The following is a 23,297-nucleotide window of genomic DNA, read 5'->3' as shown; positions in this document are numbered from 1 at the left end:
TCTTCCATGAGCTGTCAAATGTACGTGCCATGTTGACAACCAGCACTCCGCCAAATAAACCTCCTTCAGATGTGTGTCAAGGTGAGTCTCACGCTCATACGAGAATCTATTGTCCTCACGGACGTCGTAACTACCATCGATCTCCGTTGTTCACCTCGATAACCTGCCAGACTTCACCCACCGCCTTATCTGGATGGCAACTCCTACAATGTGGGACCTTCGACGCATTTTGGCCGCCTGGGTGATAATTACTACACTGGCGTCACTTGTGCTCGCTTCTGACGCGCAACACCTCCCTCTGGGCACTCAAATCTCAGTGTTCCCTCTTCAGGAGAACGAGGGCACCCCGGATCTGTTTCCTATGCCTCTATGTGGTTCCTTCCCGCTCGAAGAAGCCACCATCGACGATATGCAACAAGCAATGTCAGAGGGCAGCTTAACAGCCGTCCAGCTTACCATATGCTACCTACAACGGAATTATCAGCTGCAAAGTTATACGAAGTAGGCACATAACCCCGTTGGGCCATTCACACCACTTACTAGCAACACAGCTCTCTCCTCCAGCTCAATCCAGATGTCCTCCAGATAGCAGCATCCCTAGACGCCGAACGTGCAGCAGGCCACGTACGCTCACCACTCCACGGCATCCCCTTCACAGTCAAAGACAACATAGCCACCAAAGACAATATGGAGACCACAGCCGGTAGCTTCGCTCTCCTAGGCTCAATCGTGCCCCGCGACGCCCACGTAGTATCGAAGCTTCGCGAAGCAGGCGCTGTCCTCTTCGGCAAAGCCACACTCAGCGAGTGGGCCGACATGCGCAGCTCAAACTACAGTGAAGGCTACTCCGCCCGCGGCGGCCAAGCCAGAAGCGCCTACAATCTCACCCGAAACCCAGGCGGCAGTTCCTCCGGCAGCGGCATCGCCGTCGGCTCCAACGCCATCGCATTCAGTCTCGGCACCGAAACAGACGGCAGCGTCATCAGCCCCGCAGAGCGCAACGCAATCGTCGGCTTCAAGCCAAGTGTAGGCCTGACATCCCGCGCCGGCGTCATCCCGGAGTCCGTGCACCAAGACACGGTCGGCACATTCGCACGCACCGTCCGCGACGCAGTCTACGCCCTTGACGCAATCTACGGACCCGATCCACGCGATAATTACACTTCCGCACAAGGCGGTCATACACACCCAAACGGCTACACCCCCTTCCTCAGGAACCGCACATCCCTCACAAACGCAACCTTCGGCATACCCTGGACCACCTTCTGGACCTACGCGACCTCGGAGCAAAGAACCACCCTCGCCCACCTTATCTCCCTCATCGAATCCGCCGGCGGCACAGTCCTAAACAACACCGAACTCCCCAACGCCTCAACAATCATCTCCCCAACCGGCTGGGACTGGGACTACGGCACAACCCGCGGTTTCCCCAACGAATCAGAATTCACAGTCGTAAAAGTCGACTTCTACAATAACATCGCGACGTACCTCTCTGAGCTAAACAATACCAATATACGTAGTCTCAGCGACATCGTCCGTTACAACAACGAGAACTCCGGCACAGAAGGCGGAACACCCTACATCGAAGGAAACGGGAACATCGCGTTCTACTCGGGTCAGGACTCGTTCCTCGCTTCACTCGAGAGTGGTGGTGTACGCGATGAAATATACTACCAAGCGTTACATTTCACACAAAGTACATGTAAGGATGCAATCGATTATGCGCTGACGGCGTACACCCGGGATCCACTTTCGGCGCTGCTTGTTCCGTCATCAGTCGGACAGACATATCAGGTCGCCGCGCAGGCGCAGTACCCTGTTCTTACGATCCCGATGGGATATCATGATCAGGAGGGTGATCACGGGATGCCGTGGGGATTGAGTCTTATGCAGAGTATGTGGGGGGAGGCGGAGCTGGTGAGGTGGGGGAGTGCGTTGGAGGATTTGGTGAGGACTGAGGGGCCGGAGATAAGACTGGGGAGACGGAGACCGAGGTGGTTGGGGTGGAGGGAGAGGAATTTGCCTGTGCCGTTTTAGCCTGGGATGTTCGCGTGTAACGAGTGGTCTGCAGTTCTCACCTTCTGCCGAGATTGAGCGCAGCGACCTTGCGAAGGACAAATGCTAGCATAGTGACAATGTGGATATGATGGTGGCTACGGGACTGCCAGAGAGTGTAGAACGAGAATGCGACGATAACCATTGAAGCACACAGTGACGCGTTTCGCGTACTGAGCAATTGCCATGGCACAATCAGCACGAGACCGCTGCCCTGCCTGCAAATAGGCAAGCTTTGCTATGTTTAGACTATCGTCCAACATTCTTCCGTCTACATAGACCTCCCTTCGAGGAAATCCCCTCTGTCCATTTCGTCACCACGTTACTCGCCGGAACTCGAAACGAAGATATGAATCAACTACCGCATAAAACAACAGATGACCGTGACAACACAAAGCATGCTCCCTCCCAGTCTGGAAACACCCCCGCCAACACCAACGTCCAAACCACTACAAACCCATCCACCACAGCCTCTCCAACCTCAAACCAACACATCAAGACTGGACAAGCGCCGGATGGCTCCAGGCAACGATGTCCCAAGAACACTTCAGCTGTAAAGCGGAGCCCACCAGACAAGAATGACAGTGACCTGGACAGCGGTGATGACATCGTGGTCTTCGACGCCGAACGCGCGAGACGGCTTCGTGGACAAGCTGCTATTATCCCTGCCGCGATCGAAGAGCAAAGCTCCGTAACGAAAGACGATACTGAGGGTGCGAAGCTGGCATCTGGGACAAAAGGTGGAGGCCAAAATGGGTCACGGTGACAGTGACGGTGGAAGTACGAGTGCCGATGAGGAGTGGACGACTGCTTCGGAGGGATATAGGACTGCGGGTGAGGATAGACGACGTGATTGAACGAGGAAACGGCACGGATCTAGTCCCGGCGACAAGAAAGACCTAGCGCAGCGTACTCTTCTCAGACGTGATGTTCGTTTCACTCTGACCAAGCTCTCGAACGACATGTTTCGCGCGTGACTTGTGGCGTCTGCTATCGATCAACATTAGCGTTCTTTCGTTCATGGCTGTGAAGCAGGTCATGGAGGCCTTACCTGGATCGCACTTCCTGTGCTGGCACCACTACTACCTCCTTCTCGGCAGGTGCAGCGCGAGAAGGAAATCGCACCACGTTGATGATAGAATCATTGTCAGAGGCTTCTCCCTCTTGGGCCCCTTGCCGTGTTTCGGAGCGAAGAAAGTCCTCGATCAAATCAGCCACGATCTCCTCCTTCACTGATAATAACCAACTCGGAGGAGTGGAATCGGAGGGTATAAGAGTGACATGGATTGAGGTCCTCATGTCCGCCTCACAGTCTGCACGGCTGGAGCAATACTGGCTGATGCCGTGGATTCTGTCACCAACCATGGTCCAGATGCCGTTGATGTATAAAGACCCGTTCCTAGTGTTCTTGTGATTGATGTTCGAGAACGGCAGGCCCCAATCCGAGAAAGCCCAGCGAGACCAGTCAGAGTAGATATTAGTGCAAAGGTACGGCGATCTGACATTATTCTTCTCGAAGGCCTCGGCTTTATCTGTTTTCGTGATGAGGAGGCAAACAGGATCACAGTCCATGTTAAAGCCAATTCTGATGTGCTGGATTTGTGTCGAGAGCCTGGACATATCGAGGTGGATCCCTTCGTTGAAATCCCTAGGACCTATTGTAAGACTTGTGTTCTTTGCTGAGATATGTATGGTTGCATTTGTGGCAATGCCGTACTCAGCGTAAGCGAGTGAAATAACCTCATAGAGCGGCGTAGAATCTGCCGGTTGGTCACACTCGCGTGCGCCATCCAATGCTCGAAAGCAGGAAAAGGACACGTGGTCTAGCTCAACACGGAAGGCCCCCTTATGCTGCAGAGGTCTACTGTAAGTCTGTGGCACGTACAGCATGGCATTTTTCTTCGCGCACACCATCGGCCCTCGAAAGACACGAGGGCAGAGCTTTCTGCAGGTTTCGAGCGGAGCCTCATTGACGGGGTCTCTCTCGGTACGAGTGACGAACACATCCGTAAGGAAGCACAAGACGTGCTTCTGAGAGCGTACTCGTCGATATTGGTCGTCCCTGTCCGTTCTGCACAAGCAAATGCCAATGTAAGACGCGGATTGCATCCCTGGGCAGATCATCCTGCATTGGAGGGGCACGACGTATGTGTTCATCTCGTAAGGGGTCAAAGTGCAGGTAATTGCTATACCCTTGTTCGTCGACGCATATGCCGGCTTTCCAGTGCGGAAGCGCTGATACACAATGTGTCTACCCAAAGCGAATGCTTTTGGTGTGGTTGCGAGCAGGCCACTGCCACCTTCATCTACGCCAGTCCACGCGAAGATCGACTCGTCATCTGAGGTTTGAATAATGGCTTCCTGTAAGCGCAAGTAGGCCTTTTCCCCTTCACCATACAGCAAAGGCATGTTGACGCCAAAGATACCGAGCAAACAATAAGCGATGTCCTCGGTTCGGGTTGTGACTCGGGAGGCGGCCCAAGACATGCGCTCGGCTATGGAGCAATCCTCTAGGAGATTGTGTTTGAGCAACACATCTGCCGAGATGCCTGTGGCGCGCTCGACGTGATTCACAAGCCCTCTGCTGTTGCCAAGACAGTTCCATTTGTGGTCAAAGAAGAAAACCTCGGAAGGCGCAAGCAGTTCCTGAAGTGTCCATCCTCGTGTGAACCATTTGCTCCGACGAAAGGCCCGTTTACACTTCTCCGTGACAGAGTCAGGTGGATGATGTGTTTCTCCCACTCTACTCGTCAGCTCATAACCATAAGCGGTGGGTGCGGTAGTGTCTGTAGATCCTGTGGAACATACCACATCTGACATGTATACGTAGCAATCCTGTGCTTCAGCATACCACTGATACATTGAATTGATCGCTTCAGAAAGCTCTGCACTGCTCCTCTTATCAATGCAGCATGTATCAACCCAAGCATAGGCAAGTTTCCGGGCGCGAGCTTGTTCGCAACATCTATGAACCTTCCAGAAGCCTTTCTTGTCGCGGCCCTGCCCAGCCCGGAATTCATCGAAATTTAATTCATCTTCCTCCCATCGATGGGATAGGATGGCGTAAGTACCGGCTGGGCACTTATGGAACTCCTCGAGCTTGTAAGTGCTTGTGTTGATTAACCACGTATTGATGTTGTGATGACTGATTCAAGAAACCGACAACAGAACAGTGGTTCAATGATCAGGACGAGCCGTGGGACGATCGTATGGCCTATTGGCGGCAAAACAGGTTACACAGATGACAGTAAACTGGCCGGAGAATGCATCTCGTACTGCATCCGTAGGTTGTGATACTTCCTTCTGCGTCTACTTCGTAAGACGCAGCAAAGCAGTATACCACCACAATGAGCGGAACATGAGTTCGAGACTCGATTCTAGTGCTGTGAAGTGATTTCAGCCTGACTCAAGCCATGCAGGTCAATATGTGCTGCGCCACACTGAGTTGGCCTGGAGCCTGACATCTCGTCAAGCTCCATCATGACCATCTACTTGCAATCGGAAAAGCGAAAAACTGGCAAAGAAGGACAATCAAGGAGAGAGTTGTGAGTACTAGGTAGAGGGTTGTTCACAACGCGTGGTTAGAAACTGTGATCGTACTGCCTCAGGCAGGAAAGAGCTCTCGAGACCGCACCCACTCCGTAGCAGGAGCGGCAATGCGACACGTGACCTTCTGTGCGTCAGGGCACTTTGCAGCGACGCTGAAAGCAAACGTCGAGAGAGACAACCAATTGAGCTCGATGAAGAACATCAGCAGAGTCTAGCATCGTATCAGCCACATGTGATGGGGGCCCTCGACGGTTGTAGCTTGGTCACTCAGTTGTTCCAATGTCGAACGTGAGCCACCACTATTGCGCGCTGCAGTGGCAGTGTAGAAATGTAAATTGCCCATTGTATGCAGCCAACTGTTCTCGCATTGGAATCTGAATCTGTACCTGTACATGAGATAGCCTCCATGACCCAAATATTGCAGACAACCTCATGACTGGATCTGCGAACCTCAGCCCATAGACCATCGCTGCCACCCCCGGTTTGGGGTGAACCACTACCGCTGGCTCCCTGCGAACGTACTCAATGCTCACGTGGTCACATCACGAACCACAAATCGCGAGAACGCCTCGCGGAACGCTGAGAGTGCCTTCCCACACGCCGCAACTGTCTCTTTCGGCACCTCAACCCTGCTCAAACCGTGCGGACAGGCTATAACTTCCGGCAGAAGACATCAGTCTCTATTCCTCACATCTGAGCCTGATCTTCTCCTCAAGAAACTCATCCCTGTCGCTCAAACATTGTATCGTGCACAGCTCTTTCAATCCACCCCTCACAACGCCCTCCTCGCCTCATCCTCCCTCAACGTCCTCCTAAAATACGCCTTAGCCATCTCATAACTACTCCAACAAATCGCCGTACTCGGCATCGTAGTAACAATCCTCGGCTTCCACCCCCTCATAAACCCCCTCCACCCATACTCCCTCTTGATAATCCTCGCCGCGGCGACCAACCCACTCACCCTCCTAATCTCCAAATCCTGACTCGCCCCCCTGGTCTGCAACAGCGTCTTAATCACGTCAAGCGGCGTGGTTATCCCCGCCGCGAATGCACCAGCCAATCCACCGGCCACACAATGCGTTATAGGATCGTAGGTTTTGGAGGGGTTCATTACTTTCGAGAGGGACTCGTAGGCCATGAATTGGAAGGCGGTGAAGGGGACGGTCATGGTTAGGGTTGTGGGGTAGGAGACGTAGAAGGCGGAGAGGCCTTCGGTGCGGAAGACGGAGCGGGCGCAGGCTGCTATTGAGGGGTGGGTTGAGCCGTGGACTTGCATGCGTTGTTTTATGACTGTGTGGGTGTTAGCTGCGGGTGCTAGACTGGGAGATTGAAGCGGGTATACCGTCGAAGGGATTCATCAGCGCGTCGCTTGCTATCGTTGCGCAGGCGCCTGACATGGCAGCGGCCGCAGGGTGGTGTTTGCCGTCTCGCGCGTTTCCTCCTGCGAATTCTTTTACGACCTCGTATGTGCCGAAGTAGACTGCGTGGGCGGGTCCTATGGCACGATGTCAGCTCTTATGTTCTGCGTCCAGCTCTTTCTGTATGGACTCACCAGCTCCCACAATGACACTGCTCATTCCTCTCCATAACGTCCTGAAGCCTTCTATCCGTGATATCGTGGAAAGGGCATTCGATATGCCTGTGTAGATTGTGCCGCCCGAATTTATTACTTGCATTCGTGTCTGCGCAGAAGATGTCAGTATTGCTCCGAGCGTCCTCATCGAGGAAGTGCTGGAAAGTGCTCACCTTCATCAAATCCACGGGATACATAACAGTATGTTCCTAAGCCATGTCAGCCATTTTGCTCCCACCCGCGTTCTCCGCGCAGTGTGTCGCGCTTACAGCAATCCCAGCAAAAGCACCCGCAAGCATATTATGGCTCAAACCATATCCTTCAGGGAGCGCCTCATATCTGCCCACGATTAGCTCCCAGCTCTTATTACGCTACAGACGTGCTCAGCGCAACTCACTCGAACTCCTCTCCCGCTACCGCATCTGGACTGCCCTTGTTATGTGTTTCCAGAGCCATCTTCTCCGCGGGCTGCGAAAGCGCCGCAGGAAGAGATGCTTGGGTCGCCACTTTTGCTGCTCAAAGTATATCTGTGTTGGAGGATAGGCAGTAGGATATATCGGGGCTCAACTCGTATAGGTTGCAGGCAGGGATATGGCGAAGTCTGATATCGAGCTCGACGTCGCTAAGCACTTTATCCGCCGGACAGATGGCAGCTGGACAGCCCGGTCAGACACGAATAGTGCTGAATAAGTGTACAAGATTATATCGTAATGGTCATCGACGCCAGCAGACGCAGTGGCAAGACTGATGTACAGCAACGAACAGGACGAGGCAAGGCAAGATTAGACAACCAAAGACAGAACCGAGTACAGTGTACGAAAAATGTCAACAAGATCGGCGAGGACCAGGTGCTAGTAGTAGTGATGGCCTCAAATGCTTGTCATCATGACGGGCAGAGCGAGCTAAACTTTCTGGCCGAGCTTTTTCAGAGAGACTCTCCGGTTCTATCAAAAGTTGTGAGCGAGCTTCGGCCTGTCAGCGCTGATCGTGTCATGCCTGCCACTCTGATCCAGCTCTTCCGCTTCCCTGTTGTTCGATCCGAGTCCGCATTCTGTGTTATCTGATGCCTCTTTTGGTTGTCACTCGTCCGCTTCCGAAGTCCTCGGAGCGTCCAGGCTTGGCCAGAACATCTTTGACTTTCTGCCACTCCGTTGTGCCTGAGGCTGTATTCACACATACAAATGTTACTATGATGGCTGCACGAAGATGGATATCGCACAATTCGATGATTGAATGCATTACATGATTTACGCTGTGTCCAATATTCTCCTAATGCGGGTGAACACCCTCGAGCCCGCTGGGGCTGTTCCCTAATTCTCGCGTGCTCCATTCGTTCTACCATCTGCTAATGCTAAACTCACTATTCCTGATACTCTCACATCGTTCTCCTGTGATCCACGATCTAACCTACTCTTGGTGTCGGTGGTGTACATGATGAGCATGGTGGCCATTTCGCGCAGTGTCCTCGTACTCGAATCCCATTTCGAGCTCCAACAGCTCAGTCAGTGGTTCGCCTACTATCACAGATCCGTCGGTGGTAGCCATGTGCCGTCGCTGCAGTGCTCGACTGGCCACAATCGCGTGAAATCGCTCAGCCTGTGCTTCAGCTAGTACAAGTCCGTCAATAGTAGCCATGTGCCCTTAGTATGACCATGACTGTTCGGAATCGCTCCACCCGTGGATCACCTTCTGTTACAGATTCGTCGACGGTGGCCGCGTGAGCTTGCTGTTGTGCTCGTCCAGCTATAAATGTGCGAAACCGTTGGCGAAGGTTTTCACTAGACCTGCGACGTGTGGAGATATTGGATGTACCTGACGTGGTAGGCGAGTCAAGCGATGTCTGAGTCTCAGAAGCTGCTCCTCACAGCTCCGTGTTGAACTGCCAGCTCTCTATATTGGTCATTAGCACACGCTCATATGTAGATGGTAGGCGGACGACTCACCTTTCTTGAGGTTTTCTGCCGTGTCTATCAGCAGGATCTCTCGTCGCCGTAGACAATACGTGGTCTTGTCTAGAATGTCGACTTTGAGGCCAGCCAATTCGGCAACGGGCTTTTCAAACATGCCACTTAGGTTCTCGACCGCCATCTCCAGGTCCTTTTGGTTATCTTCGAAGATCTCTGTCATATTGTTTCTTTGCAGGTAGAATGCAAAAGCATATGTCCACTTCAGCGTCTGTCGGCATGCCTGAAGAGCCTTGGAAGCCGAGTCGAGAAACTGGACCTCGATCCACGACATGTTAGATTGTGACTGCAGGCTCTGCATTTTCTTCTCCGTCTTCAGATAAAGATCTTTGTCGAGCTTGGCAGACTGTTCGTGGTTGGCATATCGGTTGTAGTAGTGAAGATATCGTTCTAGCGAATGTCTCGACTTGGTTTGGGCATCTCTCGCATCTGCACCAGACTTCTCCTCGAATCGATTGCAATTGTACCAACTAGTTCCATGCTCCGACCAAGGGCCCATACACATCCAGCAATATTCGTGCTTGCATTTCCGGCACGTCATGTGGTTGCAGCCGCCGTTCTTTTCGATTGTAGAGTTGCATTTCGGGCACTCTTTTGTATTGGCGGAGATCCAATTAGAAGTCTCACTGTCATCCTCACATTTCTTGAGCCACTTCTTGACCAGCGAGCATGGTCCTGGTTGGTGATCATTCAACGTGCAACCAAAACAGAAGGAATGGTTATTCTTGCATTGAACAGTGGGAACGACTCTCATCAGATCCCTCTTCTTGACTGCACAGTCGATGGCATATTCGCAATCAGCGCCAGGACACCACTTAAGATTGTCCTTGTCATCGACGTATGTTCGAGTCAGAAGAACATCGTACCGACTTTGCACTTCCCGATCTGTCAGCAACCGTAAGGATTTAGCGTCGACAATACGATGGCATCCGTCCTGCGGACATTGTATGCGAGCTGCTTCGCCTTCTTCCTTCACTTTGCCAGTCAGGTAGTTGGCGTAGCAGTCGGCACAGAACCGATGGCCGCATTTGAGGGCATATGTTTGTAGGCCATTGCTGTCTTCGAAGCAGATCTCGCAGCAGAAGCCCGGCACTGCCACCGTCTTGGGCTCTTCTGCAAATGTTGGCCCTAGACCGGCTGATTCGAGGACTTTCTTCGGATTGTCCATATATGACTCGAGCAGCTTCTCTTGATTCCATCTCATGTGCCTCAACAGGATTGCGGTCTGCTCTGGCGGTAGTTCAACAATATTGGAAACGTCTTCAAATTGTTGGTCTTGCTGCGATTGTATGTCTGCAGGACTCAGCACTTTGAAGTTGACTTCGTAGGGTTTCTGAGGATTCGTGAAAATGTCCTTCTCGTAGCCGAAACCATCGTCTTGTCCGGCACCAAAGTCTAGGAACGTCGTTAGTATTGATTCTGCAGAAATACCGAAAGTACTTACCACTTCCTAGATCGCTAGCCTGGGTGCCATCATCGAAATCGAGTTCATCGGCGCTTCCTGCGGACATCATGTCGTCGTCGGAGTCCATAGTGGGAGTAGGAGATGTCTCTGGCTGTGAAACAGGTGTTGGGGCAGATTCCTGCTGGTTGTGCTCCTCTTCAAGATCTTTCTTAGCTCTCTTGCAGGCGGTCTGCGAGTTGTTGTTCTGGTCTGTGGCCTTTCTCTTTCTAGTAATTGGTGGCGTGGTGAACACTGGGGGCCTGCGCTCCTTGGTGGGAGCACAGGCAATGATCTTTGGTTGGCTGGGATCTCAAGGATGCCTTGGCGAGGCTCGTCTGGTCAGCTCGGGTGCGATATGTGTAGAACGAGGGTTGGGGGTTGAGACTCGGAGTCAAAGAGCAGCGCTAAGGTTGGTAGGCTAGGATATATGTCATCAATCTAGAGGGTTCCGATAAGTGGTCGAGATCAAGTGACCACGGACTGGCAGAAGGAGAAAGTATTGCAGATAGTGGACAAGTATATACCAGCAGATGCTGTAATCATGTCAGTGCAAGCTCTGTTGGTGCAAACAATCATCTTGCACATCAAACGTAAGAAGTGCCAGGTCTTAGTGGGCGACTGCGTTGGACTGATCTGGTCATCCGCAGGGATACTTGAAGGCAGGAGCGCCACCTCGGCCAGTGAAGTCACGACCGACTGCCTAAACTCTAAACGGCCAACCGGCGCACTATCATTAATCTGCTCTAGCTTCGGGATATCAGTCCTCACTATCATCCTCTTCCTCCTCATCGTCCTCACTTTCCTCCTCATCAGCTTCGGCGAGCCAATCAATGAATGGCTTCGCAGCATCTCGTGTCGCCGTGACAGCCGCCTCTTGCGACCGCTCATCCTCGTACCACTCAGTGAAGGCATCTTCCTCAAACACATCAAGATCATAGAGATCCTTGACGAAGAATGGCATCACCTTCGAACCATCACTGCGCTTTGCCAGGTCTGTTTGTGCCTCAAGCAGGAAGACAACTTGTTCCTCCGTTGTCTGCTCCGCGTTCTGCCGCCTGATCAAAAACCGATATTGCTCTAGCGTCTTTCTCGTCGCCTCCTGAGCGCTAACGCCACCCGTGACTTCAGCATGTATATGCTTCGTCAGGGCTATTGCGACTGCTTTCTGCACCATACTGCCGTCAGCACCACCACTAAATCTTAGTCCCATTAATTCGCTTTGCATGTCGTCGGCATGATGTCCTTCCTGCATTCGCTGCACCAAGATGGCAGCAGTATCATGCACGAACCGCTCGGTGCCGTCATCGTCTGACGCATGTGTAGCGAAACTCTGACTTCTTGAGCCATCTGCAGATATTTGACCGGATGTCTCGGATGCATCTGACGCCAGTGACGAATTCGAGTCGTTGAATTCTGCTTTCTGATAGAAAGACTGAGCCCATCCAGAGTCTTCCTCCTGTTCTTCTACGTCGCTGTCATATCCGTCTTCAGCTGGCTGCATACCATCTTGATCAAACTTGGACTGAGCGGTGACTCTCTTACCAGCGGCGACGTGGGTCCCTGGGGGTATATTCGCCGCAAACGAGATCAAAGCACCTTCCTCGATGCTGACGTTGTCACCAATGTATGCTTCACTTCCAATTATAGCTCTGGTGACCTTGACGTTGCTGCCAATGGTGACATCGTCCCAGATAAATGCCGAATTGATCTTTGTCTTTTTGCCTATCTGACAACGCCGTCCCATGACTGTTCTTCGGAGATTGGTGCCAGCTCCTATGCTACTACCTTCTCCAACGATAGTCCCATGCGCGAGGCGGGCTGGTCTCTGAATGATCACGCCGTCCTCTTGGGAGATATCGTTACGCAGCCGCTTGAAGCGCGTTCCAGACACGTTGTTGGTCAGCGCGAGCGAGCTTGCTACGCCATGCTGAAGATCGTATGTTATCGTGGCGTACGCGGTAGGACTTTCAGCACGATTCGCATAGTAGCCATCAACAAGGTATGTATGAATAGTCTTGCCATTGAGCTCGTAGTCTTTCAGCACACCGAACAAGAACTCTTTTCGAGGATGGTTATTGTCGAAGTTGTCAGACCATAGACTGAGGACATCCGGCGTGCAGATATCAATACGGCAGTCGATGAGGTCCTGACGAATGTCGAGTTCGGCGCTTTTGAGCATCTCAGGATCGATATGGGTGCCAAATGGAGCGCCTGCCAGACTCTCCTCGTAGTGTAGGCATCTGTCTTTTGTAGGGTCAATGACAAACGTCGGTATGGTCTGGCTTCGATGTCTGTGGTCGCTATCGTTCCTCTCGCGCAGCACCATTGTCATTATGGCATTCTTGTCCTTCTCTCGCCGCTGCTTGTGCACCTTCAGTGCTTTGCTGATTGGGAAGTCCGACACAACATCTCCGCTAACACAAATGAAATCTCCATTGATTAGTTGCTTCTGGTCCAAGTCTCGCATTATGTCTCCGACCGAGGTCGCCATACAGCGTATCAGTTCTACCCGTATGAAGGGCGAAGAACTGTTCATCCATTTTGAGGCTTTCAGGTACGCCTCGACCTGTTCTATGTGGGCCCCAGCATAAAAGTAAATGATCTGAACGCCAGCGCTGGCTAGATATTCGAATGTGTACTCGATCAATGGTGTATTCGCCAGCGGTATTAGACATCTTGGTCTCTCAAATGAGAACGGGGTGAACTTGTTCTCGAACGTGTCTGCGACCACGACAGCCTGTAATGGGTCCTCCTTGGCCTCTTCGCCCTTGCCGCGCCCAGCACTCTTCGCTTGCTTCGGCGGCATGATCTTTTTGTACCTTTGATCGTACAGTACTGGTGAATTCGATCCAACTGCAAGTGCGTATTATCTAAGAAAATGATTCCAGAGTAAACCTCATGGTTAGGCTGGTTTTATTTTGACTCTTAAAATTGTCAAACGTTCAGGTTCGTGACTCGATCGGCGAACGCATGTCCACTCGGCGAAACATTAATCCGGCTGTGAAGTGGATCAAGCGCGAAACTGCCAGTGTCACAACCGTGCAGTGGCCTTCGTACTTATCTACTTGAACCGAATACTATAGTATCAATGTACCTTGCCGTGAGCGCCAGAATGCAGAGTCGCAGATTGCACTGTTTGAGTATGATTCCACGACGGTCAAGCAATAGGAGCTTTCTCTATACATGACATATACCCTCAATGAATAAACTTACCCGGGGGTCTCGGTTTCCATGCGTTTTCATATCAACCAGATCGATGACAATCTCTCGCACCAGCATCGCTGCTTCGTTGATACTCATTATACTCTTGGTCTGACTATTACTGGCTCCGACAAGACGCTGTTTCGACAAGCATGCATAAATGCATAACTGCATTCACAGGCGAAACTCAAAGCTGATTTGCAGACAGCTTTATGCCGAGGGTCAATGGCACATAGCCGTGCCGCATTGCATTATGTAGTGGGCAAGCCTAGTCCCTCCCGAACAAGTATGATGCGGAGTATACTACATATACTTACAACCGCGGGCAAGAGCACTCATGGTTGTCATTGTCAGTCACAGTGCTTCAATATACAGGTACGCATGTAGGTGTTGTACAAGCGTCTTGCCAATCAGCGAAAATATATACCATCACCAAACGATCTAACTACCACACCCATCCAGGTACCATGGCAAGCTTCGATGGCAAAGTCATCGCAGTCACTGGCGCTGCCTCTGGCATCGGCAAGGCAGTCGCCCAAGTGCTCCATTCACGAGGAGCATCCCTAGCCCTATCCGACATCAACATCGACCAGCTCAAGACTGTCGCTGAAGAACTCACCTCGAAGGACAGCAAGCAAAAGGTCATTACAACACAGCTCGACGTGACTAAGACCGACGCGGTGAACGACTGGATCACCTCCACAGTCCGTGACCTCGGCCAGCTCAACGGCGCCGCCAACATCGCCGGCGTCTTCCGCAAGCGTCCAACCTTCGTCGAACATACAGATGAAGACTGGGATTTCATCATGTCCATCAACTCAACAGGCGTGTTCAAATGCATCCGGGCTGAGCTCCAGCACATGGCTGATGGAGGTGCCATCGTCAACGCAGCTAGTCTCGCAGGTCTGACGGGCTCGCCCAACATGGTTGCGTACAACGCGAGCAAGCATGCCGTTATTGGCATGACTAAAGCCGCGGCCAAGGAAGGAGGGCCAAGGCAGATCAGGGTCAATGCTATCGCGCCGGGATTTATTGAGACGCCCTTGCTCGATAACTCTGGGTTGCTTGATGGCGTTGAGGAGGCTACGATGAGGTCGATAGTACCTCAGGGTAGGGTTGGCAAGGCGACAGAGGTGGCGAAATTGGTGGCATACCTACTTAGCGATGACTCGAGCTATATTAACGCGGAAACTGTCAAGATTGATGGCGGGATGAGAGGTTGATCTATCAAGGTGCGTCCAGCGCCCATCACTGGAGATACCTGGGAAGCTCAAGCTTAGTATTGTTATTGCTATCAAGCACTTCCACTGGCTCCCAGAGCACTCGACGCCTTCGACTCGTTTTCCTCAGGCTTCAATTGCTCGACGATATTGTTCTCGTCCTTCTGCGCAAGAGCCACAAACTTCGTATGACTTCCTCTGGCTACAACCTGTTCGTCCTTGTTGATGAACCTGACGGACGTAAATGCCAGTGTCTTCCCAACTGCAACGGGTTAGCCACTATCATTGCGCTCAATGTTATCCACGCTCAAATCATACACTTATCACAAACCGCTTCTCCTCGTATCACATCTCCAACCTTCCCACCTGAACTCAAATAGGTCACGCTGAGATCTGTAGAAACGCCCGTAGACCACAGACCTCGTGATGCAAGGACCAACGAGCCGCCCATATCAACCATTGACGCTATGGTGCCGCCGTGTAAAATGTTGAGACGGTTGCAGTGGTGCTTCTCGATAGGAAGCTCAAACGAGACCTTGCCGGGCGTGGCTGCTGTTATCTTTATCTATAGCATATGTCAGTAGTCGGTTCGTCGCCTTCGCTAAAAGGATCCCAGAGCAGCCTCCATGGCCGCAATCGACAGTGTGTACACACGCCTCGAAGTAATCTGAGTCATCATGAGCAAGCAAATCGTCTTCGGCCAAGGAAGACTTACGTTGGCTCCAGACCTGATTTGGCCAGGAAGTCGGTGTATACCTGTTCAGTCAGCTGGATTGCATGCCGTGGCTTATGGACAACGCACCGATCTCACGAATTTGAGAGCGGCCATTTTTTGATATGTAACCGTGGTCTAGCCCCCAGGTGCACGCTACCAACGGTTGCGTGCAGGAAATTTGGCTTGGTTGTTTCCCGAAGATGATAAGTTGATAGCATTCGGAGCTGAACGTGCATCAGCTGAGTGTCGAAAGATTGGGATGATTACAGCGGAAGCTCCTCAGTCAGCGGAACAGAGCTCCGGCGAGCTCCAGGGGGGAGAGCGGAAAGTCCCGAGGTCGGACTCCTTGGAAATCTTCAGGCATAAAACCACCGCGCCAGGCACAAATATACCTTACCCACGAAATTGGTTGACGACACCCAGGCAGAGCATTCATCTGCTGACGTGTCGGATGCGTCGGCTTCTGTCTCAAAAAGCTATACTGACAGTACACTGAGATGTGCACTGCATGGATCTCAAAGACCGGTGATATAACCTCGTCAACCATTTGATCATACACGATTCCGGAAATTTCTTCCTGCTCACTGCTCGTCGGCACGCGAAACAAGAAGAGGGGCTCGCCTGGCTCGTCCAGAGACTGCAGTGCATGTAAAGCAGAACTGATCTTGAACCAAGGCCATTTCGTATAGATTGTCTCTCACTCTTCGAACAACCTCAACACAACCTCGAACCTCTCAATAACTCCTCGGCAACTCCAGCAACTCCGTATACTTTTGATACCCAGAGATGGAAGCCCATAACACCCGCGTCACAACCCTCTCCCAGCGCGTCCAACAATTCTACAAAGATGGCATCCCCTTCCGCCTCTACCACGGTAATACAAACTCAACCCGGCCCTCCGTGCGCTCCCTCTCAACATCTCTCGACCTCTCACACATGAACCACGTCATCTCCATCGACACACAAAACCTAACATGTCTCGTCGAGCCAAATGTAGCCATGGACGCCCTCGTTGATGCAACGCTGGAGCACGACCTGATACCGCCTGTCATCCCGGAGTTCCCGGGTATCACGGTGGGAGGGTCCTTCGCGGGTACAGCGGGTGAGAGCTCGAGTTTCAGACATGGGTTCTTCGATGCGACTGTGAATTGGTGCGATGTGATACTTGCGGATGGACGGGTTGTTCGGGCTTCGAAGACGGAGGATAAGGATCTGTTCGAGGGGATGAAGGGGACGTTTGGGACGTTGGGGGTTGGCGTGCTGTTTGAGGTGAAGTTGCTGCTGGCTTCGAGATATGTAGAGTTGAGCTATCAGGCTGTGAATGGGAGTATTACGGAGGCGAAGGAGCTCATTCGGGATGCGTGTCGGAGGCCAGCTGGTGAAGTCGATTTTGTGGATGGTATCATGTTCAGCAGGCAGAATGGCGTGGTCGTTACTGGTAGGTTCACGAACAGTAATGAGGACGGTCTATCCGTTGTCACGTTCCATAAGCCGTGGGATCAATGGCATTACCTTCACGCTAGTGGGATGATGAACGATATCTTGTCGAGGCATGAATACTCATCACCCAAATCTCCGAATATACACCGCGAACTCGTCCCACTGAAGAGCTACCTCTTTAGGTACGACCGTGGCGCCTTCTGGACGGGTCGCTACGCATACAGCTACTTCCTCACCCCCTTCAACCGCATCACGCGATACATCCTCGACCACTTCATGCACACGCGGATCATGTACCACGCCCTGCACAGATCAGGCATGATGGAGCAATTCATTATCCAGGACATGGCGCTCCCATGGCTCAACATCGAGAAGTTCTACAATTGGGTTGACGAGAAATTCCAGATATATCCGCAGTGGCTTTGTCCGCTTGTTGGTGATGGAGCCGGTGGAGGGTTAAACCCGCATGGGAACAGAGATGAGGGTCTGAATGGGAAGGAGGGGATGATGCTAAACATTGGCGTTTGGGGACCGAGTCCTGGTGAGCCGGTGGCTACAAATCGGGCTATTGAGGAAAAGCTGAGGGAGCTCAAGGGAATGAAGTGGTTGTATGCGCAGACTTTCTATACTGAAGAGGAGTTCTGGAGTATTTATGATAAGCAGAGCTACGACGAGTTGAGGGCGAAGTATAATGCTACGACACTACCGAATGTATACGACAAGGTTGGTGATTCGAGAAAGAATCGAGGGAATAATTTGACAGGCATTTGGTCATTGTGGCCGCTGGCGGGTATCTATGGAGTATTAAGTTGCATGAAAGGTGGTGATTATCTGAGGAAAGGAAAGGACTGAACGAACAGCACCAAGCAAATTTGGATCTGCATGCAGTCTTGCTGCAAAGCTCGATTTGTCGCCGTCAAGTGCCACCACCATCGTGGTGTTCGTTGTTGGCTGAAGCGAACATGAATTCCAGCAGTAGGACCATCAACCAGACCTATCATGCTAGCGAGCACATTGCAGAAATCGACACCCTTACCGCTAAGCACCATTTGTCATCTCAGTATCCTTCTCGGTATCACTGGGCGTGCCCTCCTTCAACATGCCATTCCTAATGTCGATAAACGTTTGCGTGCCATTCTCCAAGGTGCCATCCTCAAGATATTCACGCTTTCTCAGTTCACCCCCGACCACCTCATAACCTTCGATTCCCACACGAGCCTCCAGGGTCGTTGCATGCACAAAGTTCGATCGATGCTCCGCAACCCACGGAATGAAATCCGCCACATGATTGTCTTCGGGGAGAGAAACGATACACATCGCCTTTAGCCCGAACGCCTCGTTCTCCTCGCCTAGATACTCGACAACCTTTGCAGCAGCAACACCACTTGCGTTACCGGCCGAATCTTTCTCCATCCCCCCACCGTCTAGATCCGTTCGAACAATATTGAGGAAAGTCGCGTTCGGCTTCATTTTGGGGAAGAAATGCTTGGCAATGAAGTGTAGACTTCTGACGTTTCTCTCGAACGAGCCCCACCAGAGATCTTCGTCGGCGCCTCGTATGGTGGTGTCTGGACATCTGGCGGCGTGCGCGGAGGGAACATGGACGAAGACATCCCACGAGCCTAGCGTGGATCTAATGTGGTGGCTTGCTATGCCAAGTGATTCGGATGAGGCAACGTCAACCTGCTGAGAGTATATCTTGATGTGAGGGAACTTGGAAGAGATGTTGCTCACCACCTTTTCGAGATGGTCGTCCGCGTAGCCGAGCAGAGCGAGATGAGTCGCGCCGCTGTTGGCGAAGCAGTGTGCTGTCGCTTCCGAGAGAGCACATAGCGGCGAGATACCTGTGATGATTATTGTCCGAGTTGGATCAGTGCCGTTGGCCATTTTTGGTGTCGACTGATCGTTACGCGTGGATCCCTAAGCAGTGGTAGCGTGGTTTGTATGCAGTTCTCGCTGCAAGGGTGATACGTCTGGAGAATACTTCCGTGGGATACTTTTTCCGTGAAGTTAGTGATTCAACATTGGATGCTACACCACACGAAGGATATGTGCAAATTCTCGTAATGACGTGGTTGGAGAAACGGGATAGATGTGCGGAGTAACTTTGATGCGAATGCAGGTACAGGAAGGGTTATTCGCTCAAGGATGGAAGGCACACTGCATGTAGAATGGTTCTCGTGGTATAGCAGGCATATCTTGGCAAGGACATAAACAGCATTGTTGGGGTATCGACCCCCTGCGATGGTCGATAGTGCTGTGATCTCGTGGCCGCTCAAGTCACTGATCCTGTCGCCCTTTTGAAGCGACATTTCAATCGTTCTCATCATCATCATGGTCCCGTACTCTCCTTGCCTGTACGAACGCTGACCACAATATCAACTCACGCACGCCTCACTTCTCAACATAGCAAACGATGCTCTTATGCAAAGGTGGATGGTCGGTTGGCAGCATACAGCTTCTTCTTGTTGTTTCGGGCGACACGGTGAGGTAGAGGGAAGCTGAGGTTCTTGGCAATGAGCTGCTTGATGTATGGTCGCTTGACTTGGTTCTGGTCCTGAATCTCAACGACCTTGAGGATCTGTACCGAATGTTAGCCGGACTGTCTCGCCTTCTCTTCCGTATCGGAACGTACGTGAATGCTCCTAAATCGAGCTCGGTGCTGAGCAGCCATGTCTTGGTACAAAGCCTCAACAGCCTCTGTTCTCGACATCTCTCGGTACTCCTTGTACATGTTGTGTGTGCCAGATCTTGAATCGTATCGAATCCAGATGCCGAAGTTCTTGACCTTGAGTGGTCTCTTCTCCGAGATTTGGTTCAAGGCGACGATCTCACCAGTCGACTTCTTGACCTTTCGCAGCTTCATCAAGAAGTACCAGAATCGGGACTTTGCGACGACTGTGTTCTTTGCGAAGATTCTCATTCGGTAGAGTTTGGGAGTCGGGTTGGTCTCGGTCGGCAGATGTCGGCCGATGACCTGGTATTCTTTGAGGAGACCTGTAGCATTTCTGTTAGTACCTTCTTCACATCAGGTCCGTGCTTTCGAGTGGGTGCGTCCGGTGTCGTAGCGATCTGGAAAACTGCGCCCTGATTCCCATCATCCAACCCGAATATCCTCCAGGCTCTGTGATGAACACAGCGAAATGTCCGTCTGTTTAGAGCACTCCTCCTCTATTCGACCATCGCAGTCATGCGCACGCAATCCCTCCCATACACATCTAGCAGTCGGCAGACGCAATATTCGAATTCGTGCGGTGTACTTAAAGAATGTGTGGACTTACCCATCTGCGCAAGTTAGCAACGCGAACAATACTTCCAACGTCAGAATGACTTACCTTGAGCGTAGTTGTCGACCTCTGACTTGACAATATCCGAAGGGTCGAGAGGTGCGGTTCGTTACAATCCACCAAAGTCTTCTCGCGCTACAAATTCGTGCCAAGATGTGCGATTTCGACACGTGATCGACTACGGGCTCCATCAGTCTTGCCTCAGCCTCGCGTTGACTGATCCAGCCTTGCCTTGCCCTACTGCGTGCCTTCCACTTCTTCGTTTCGAAACAAGCAGGTCTAGCGGGTCATTCCTTCGTGAGCCAACATTATCGAAGCTCGATTAATGCTTTCGCCAAATTAGTCCCAGAGCAGAGCGTTGGAAACAGTCGTCCGCCTTCGATCATGAGCAGCAGCCATGTCGATACTTTTCAGCGACTTCCACGAGGCTCAGAGGATAGGTGACGGTCCTGCCCTATCTTCATGCTTGGCACCTATAAACAGTGTGTCAGATCCAAAGAGGTTGTGGTCATTTTCACAGCTGTCGAACTACCAGACCGTCGAAGCCGACATTCGCTACCATGTCATCCAAGACCGGAATGCATTCAAGCTGCCTAAGCAGGAGGCAAACCAGTGGGTGCAAATATTCGTCTGCCTTTGGAAGTGCATCAAGGAGTTAGCCTCTATCGAAAGCGGTCGAGGAGGTAGTTGGGACGCAGCGTTCAAGGCATACAAGGACCTATGCGTCAACCTCAATCGAGGCTACCAAAGCTGCGGCTTCCCAGCCTGGTCTGTGCCGTGCATGTACACCGCAGGCAAATACCTGCGCATCCTAGCCATCAAGGCTGATACTGAAGCTGCCCATGCTGCGACGAATGGCAATGGATTTGCGGCTGGCATGGCTGATGACATCGCTGACACAAGCGAGAAGAACGACAAGCTGCAAACCGCCGCACAGACTCTGATGAATATGGTATCTGTATGCAGGACTGATGATTCAGATTTATCGGAGTCGAGGAAATGGGGCGTGATCAGTATGGCTAACCTGCTATTCAAAACCTTTTTCAAAATCAATAACCTGGCAATGACGAGAAACCTCATTGCCATGCTCGAAGCACCTGGAACCAACCTGCCACCTCTTGAGGCATTCCCAAAAGCTCAGCGCTGCACATATTCATATTATCGTGGCGTGCTCGATTTTCTGAAAGAAAACTATGCTGGAGCTGAAGGTCACCTATCTGATGCTCTCTCTGTCTGTCACAAGAATTCGACCAGAAATCGCGAGCAGATACTAACATACCTCATCCCAGCACATATGCTTACCAGCCAGCAGCTACCGAGTCGAGCACTTTTGTCACAGCTACCGGCGCTTGAACAGTTGTTCCTTCCTCTATGCACAGCTATAAGGTCAGGTAACCTCTCAGCGTTTGACAGAGCTCTCTCCCATGCAGAAGTCGACCTGGTCAATCGACGAATTTACCTGACTCTAGAGCGATCACGAGATCTGTGTATGCGCAACTTGTTCCGGAAAGTCTTCCTAAATGCTTGGGAGGATACGAAAGATCCTGCAAGTGGTGACGTTACTGGCAAGTCAAGAAGAACAAGAATCAAGATCAGTGAGTTTGAGCATGGCATACGGGCGGCATACAAAGGTGCGATCGAACCAACAGTCGTGGATCGGGATGAAGTGGAGTGCTTTGTTGCAAACATGATCTACAAAGGTTACATGAAGGGTTACATCTCACGTGAGCACGGAATCTGTGTTTTGAGCAAGAAGAACGACGCTTTTCCGAGCACTGGAGTATGAACAATCGTTTGTGGGGTATAAAGGACGTTTTCATGATACCGCACGGGCGCTGGGATGCATGGATAGATGCTCTGCGCAAGTCAATTCGACACCACATATTCTCAGCCAAACCACTTTCTCGCTGCAGTGATTGCGACACCACTAAAAACCCCGGCACTTCCACGCAGCAATGGGTTGGCGACCGCAGCCCACCCAAGCGCATCTATTGCCAATGCTTTGCCAGACGACCAAGGCACCTTCTTCCAGTCAGACGCCGGCTGTCCTTTGGCGCCACAGTTGACCGCTCCTCCTCCATACTGTATCAGCAGCGGTCGTCCCGTGTCTCCATAATCCATCAACCGGTCTGTCGGATGTGCATTCGATCTTCGGAGACTGATCACAATTTTCTCTGGAGCAAGCCAAAGCAGAATTGTCGCGAGATCGAAGAAGCCCGCCGAACCACATAATTCAACCGATTTTTCGCTTGTCCCCTCACGGATCGCCTGTGAGGCATGCACAAGCAATTTGCCCATCGTGTTTGGTGGGAGCTGCGAACTTGCAGCGTGCGTGTCGTCCTGGTCGCCGCTTGATACGTTAGAAATCATGGATAGGATCCGCATGTTGCAATGCGTTATGTCTTCGATGAAGACCCTTGTTCTTGGCTCCAAGACCGTCAATAACATCCTCAGCTCGCTCTCCGTGACTGGGAAGCACTGAGCCATGTTTGAGCTCTGCAGCATCTGACACACCACCTCTGCTATCTGTTCCTCGTCATATTGGACACCCATTAGCGCTGCCAGTAGCAGGAAACTGCGAACGCATGCGGAGGACTTGCGAAGGTAAGGCGGAAGCTCGTTCTTGCGCCAAAAGATGGGTTGCGCCCAACCAGTATGCAATGCAACTTCATTGCTGTCGAGTGCGAGAACAGCGCGGTCGACTGTCAATGCTGGTGCATGAAGGAGCGTGCCTACGGCCTCAAAGGCAGAGATTGCATGGGGTTGAATACCTGGTTGGGACAAAGCCGCAGCCGTATGGCAGACGCTATCGTAAGAGGGTGGGCCGGCTATGAAGATGTCCATGATGA

At 51.8% G+C, this 23,297-nt stretch overlaps 13 protein-coding genes across 13 annotated transcripts; 5 read left to right on the top strand and 8 right to left on the bottom strand.

Annotated features, from left to right (window-relative positions):
- Nucleotides 1–208: 208 nt before the first annotated feature.
- Nucleotides 209–2,037, top strand: PMZ80_010173 (uncharacterized protein; the record flags this gene model as incomplete). The annotated part of the gene is made up of 2 exons (XM_064878564.1): nucleotides 209–501; nucleotides 552–2,037. 2 exons carry the CDS (start codon nucleotides 209–211, stop codon nucleotides 2,035–2,037), a joined length of 1,779 nt encoding a protein of 592 aa, XP_064725643.1.
- Nucleotides 2,038–2,404: 367 nt separating this feature from the next.
- On the top strand, nucleotides 2,405–2,821 carry PMZ80_010172 (uncharacterized protein; the record flags this gene model as incomplete). Its single annotated transcript, XM_064878563.1, has 1 exon — nucleotides 2,405–2,821. One exon carries the CDS (start codon nucleotides 2,405–2,407, stop codon nucleotides 2,819–2,821), a length of 417 nt encoding a protein of 138 aa, XP_064725642.1.
- A 281-nt stretch (nucleotides 2,822–3,102) lies between these two features.
- Nucleotides 3,103–4,464, bottom strand: gse1_2 (maturation of 5S rRNA; the record flags this gene model as incomplete). Its single annotated transcript, XM_064878562.1, has 1 exon — nucleotides 3,103–4,464. One exon carries the CDS (start codon nucleotides 4,462–4,464, stop codon nucleotides 3,103–3,105), a length of 1,362 nt encoding a protein of 453 aa, XP_064725641.1.
- Nucleotides 4,465–6,376: 1,912 nt separating this feature from the next.
- Nucleotides 6,377–7,633, bottom strand: MRS4 (Fe(2+) transporter; the record flags this gene model as incomplete). The annotated part of the gene is made up of 6 exons (XM_064878561.1): nucleotides 6,377–6,894; nucleotides 6,947–7,099; nucleotides 7,157–7,286; nucleotides 7,351–7,386; nucleotides 7,447–7,516; nucleotides 7,575–7,633. 6 exons carry the CDS (start codon nucleotides 7,631–7,633, stop codon nucleotides 6,377–6,379), a joined length of 966 nt encoding a protein of 321 aa, XP_064725640.1.
- Nucleotides 7,634–9,038: 1,405 nt separating this feature from the next.
- On the bottom strand, nucleotides 9,039–10,673 carry PMZ80_010169 (uncharacterized protein; the record flags this gene model as incomplete). The annotated part of the gene is made up of 3 exons (XM_064878560.1): nucleotides 9,039–9,067; nucleotides 9,121–10,536; nucleotides 10,586–10,673. The coding sequence occupies 3 exons, from the start codon at nucleotides 10,671–10,673 to the stop codon at nucleotides 9,039–9,041; spliced, it is 1,533 nt and encodes a 510-aa protein (XP_064725639.1).
- Nucleotides 10,674–11,342: 669 nt separating this feature from the next.
- Nucleotides 11,343–13,391, bottom strand: GCD6 (translation initiation factor eIF-2B epsilon subunit, GEF; the record flags this gene model as incomplete). Its single annotated transcript, XM_064878559.1, has 1 exon — nucleotides 11,343–13,391. The coding sequence occupies one exon, from the start codon at nucleotides 13,389–13,391 to the stop codon at nucleotides 11,343–11,345; it is 2,049 nt and encodes a 682-aa protein (XP_064725638.1).
- An 862-nt stretch (nucleotides 13,392–14,253) lies between these two features.
- PMZ80_010167 (uncharacterized protein) lies at nucleotides 14,254–15,009 on the top strand (the record flags this gene model as incomplete). Its single annotated transcript, XM_064878558.1, has 1 exon — nucleotides 14,254–15,009. One exon carries the CDS (start codon nucleotides 14,254–14,256, stop codon nucleotides 15,007–15,009), a length of 756 nt encoding a protein of 251 aa, XP_064725637.1.
- A 71-nt stretch (nucleotides 15,010–15,080) lies between these two features.
- On the bottom strand, nucleotides 15,081–15,835 carry PMZ80_010166 (uncharacterized protein; the record flags this gene model as incomplete). The annotated part of the gene is made up of 5 exons (XM_064878557.1): nucleotides 15,081–15,268; nucleotides 15,325–15,571; nucleotides 15,661–15,673; nucleotides 15,722–15,762; nucleotides 15,809–15,835. The coding sequence occupies 5 exons, from the start codon at nucleotides 15,833–15,835 to the stop codon at nucleotides 15,081–15,083; spliced, it is 516 nt and encodes a 171-aa protein (XP_064725636.1).
- A 672-nt stretch (nucleotides 15,836–16,507) lies between these two features.
- On the top strand, nucleotides 16,508–18,013 carry PMZ80_010165 (uncharacterized protein; the record flags this gene model as incomplete). Its single annotated transcript, XM_064878556.1, has 1 exon — nucleotides 16,508–18,013. The coding sequence occupies one exon, from the start codon at nucleotides 16,508–16,510 to the stop codon at nucleotides 18,011–18,013; it is 1,506 nt and encodes a 501-aa protein (XP_064725635.1).
- A 186-nt stretch (nucleotides 18,014–18,199) lies between these two features.
- PMZ80_010164 (uncharacterized protein) lies at nucleotides 18,200–19,048 on the bottom strand (the record flags this gene model as incomplete). The annotated part of the gene is made up of 1 exon (XM_064878555.1): nucleotides 18,200–19,048. One exon carries the CDS (start codon nucleotides 19,046–19,048, stop codon nucleotides 18,200–18,202), a length of 849 nt encoding a protein of 282 aa, XP_064725634.1.
- A 535-nt stretch (nucleotides 19,049–19,583) lies between these two features.
- RPL20B (60S ribosomal protein L20B) lies at nucleotides 19,584–20,446 on the bottom strand (the record flags this gene model as incomplete). Its single annotated transcript, XM_064878554.1, has 3 exons — nucleotides 19,584–19,742; nucleotides 19,797–20,158; nucleotides 20,443–20,446. 3 exons carry the CDS (start codon nucleotides 20,444–20,446, stop codon nucleotides 19,584–19,586), a joined length of 525 nt encoding a protein of 174 aa, XP_064725633.1.
- A 399-nt stretch (nucleotides 20,447–20,845) lies between these two features.
- Nucleotides 20,846–22,234, top strand: CSN12 (COP9 signalosome (CSN) subunit; the record flags this gene model as incomplete). The annotated part of the gene is made up of 1 exon (XM_064878553.1): nucleotides 20,846–22,234. The coding sequence occupies one exon, from the start codon at nucleotides 20,846–20,848 to the stop codon at nucleotides 22,232–22,234; it is 1,389 nt and encodes a 462-aa protein (XP_064725632.1).
- A 101-nt stretch (nucleotides 22,235–22,335) lies between these two features.
- PMZ80_010161 (uncharacterized protein) lies at nucleotides 22,336–23,292 on the bottom strand (the record flags this gene model as incomplete). Its single annotated transcript, XM_064878552.1, has 1 exon — nucleotides 22,336–23,292. One exon carries the CDS (start codon nucleotides 23,290–23,292, stop codon nucleotides 22,336–22,338), a length of 957 nt encoding a protein of 318 aa, XP_064725631.1.
- Nucleotides 23,293–23,297: the final 5 nt, after the last annotated feature.

The sequence above is a fragment of the Knufia obscura genome (assembly GCF_036327395.1).
Source record: "Knufia obscura strain CCFEE 5817 isolate CBS 148926 chromosome Unknown scaffold_16, whole genome shotgun sequence".
NCBI lineage: Eukaryota > Fungi > Ascomycota > Eurotiomycetes > Chaetothyriales > Trichomeriaceae > Knufia > Knufia obscura.
Note: the sequence above shows the minus strand (reverse complement) of the source record. Positions and strands in the feature narration are given on the sequence as shown.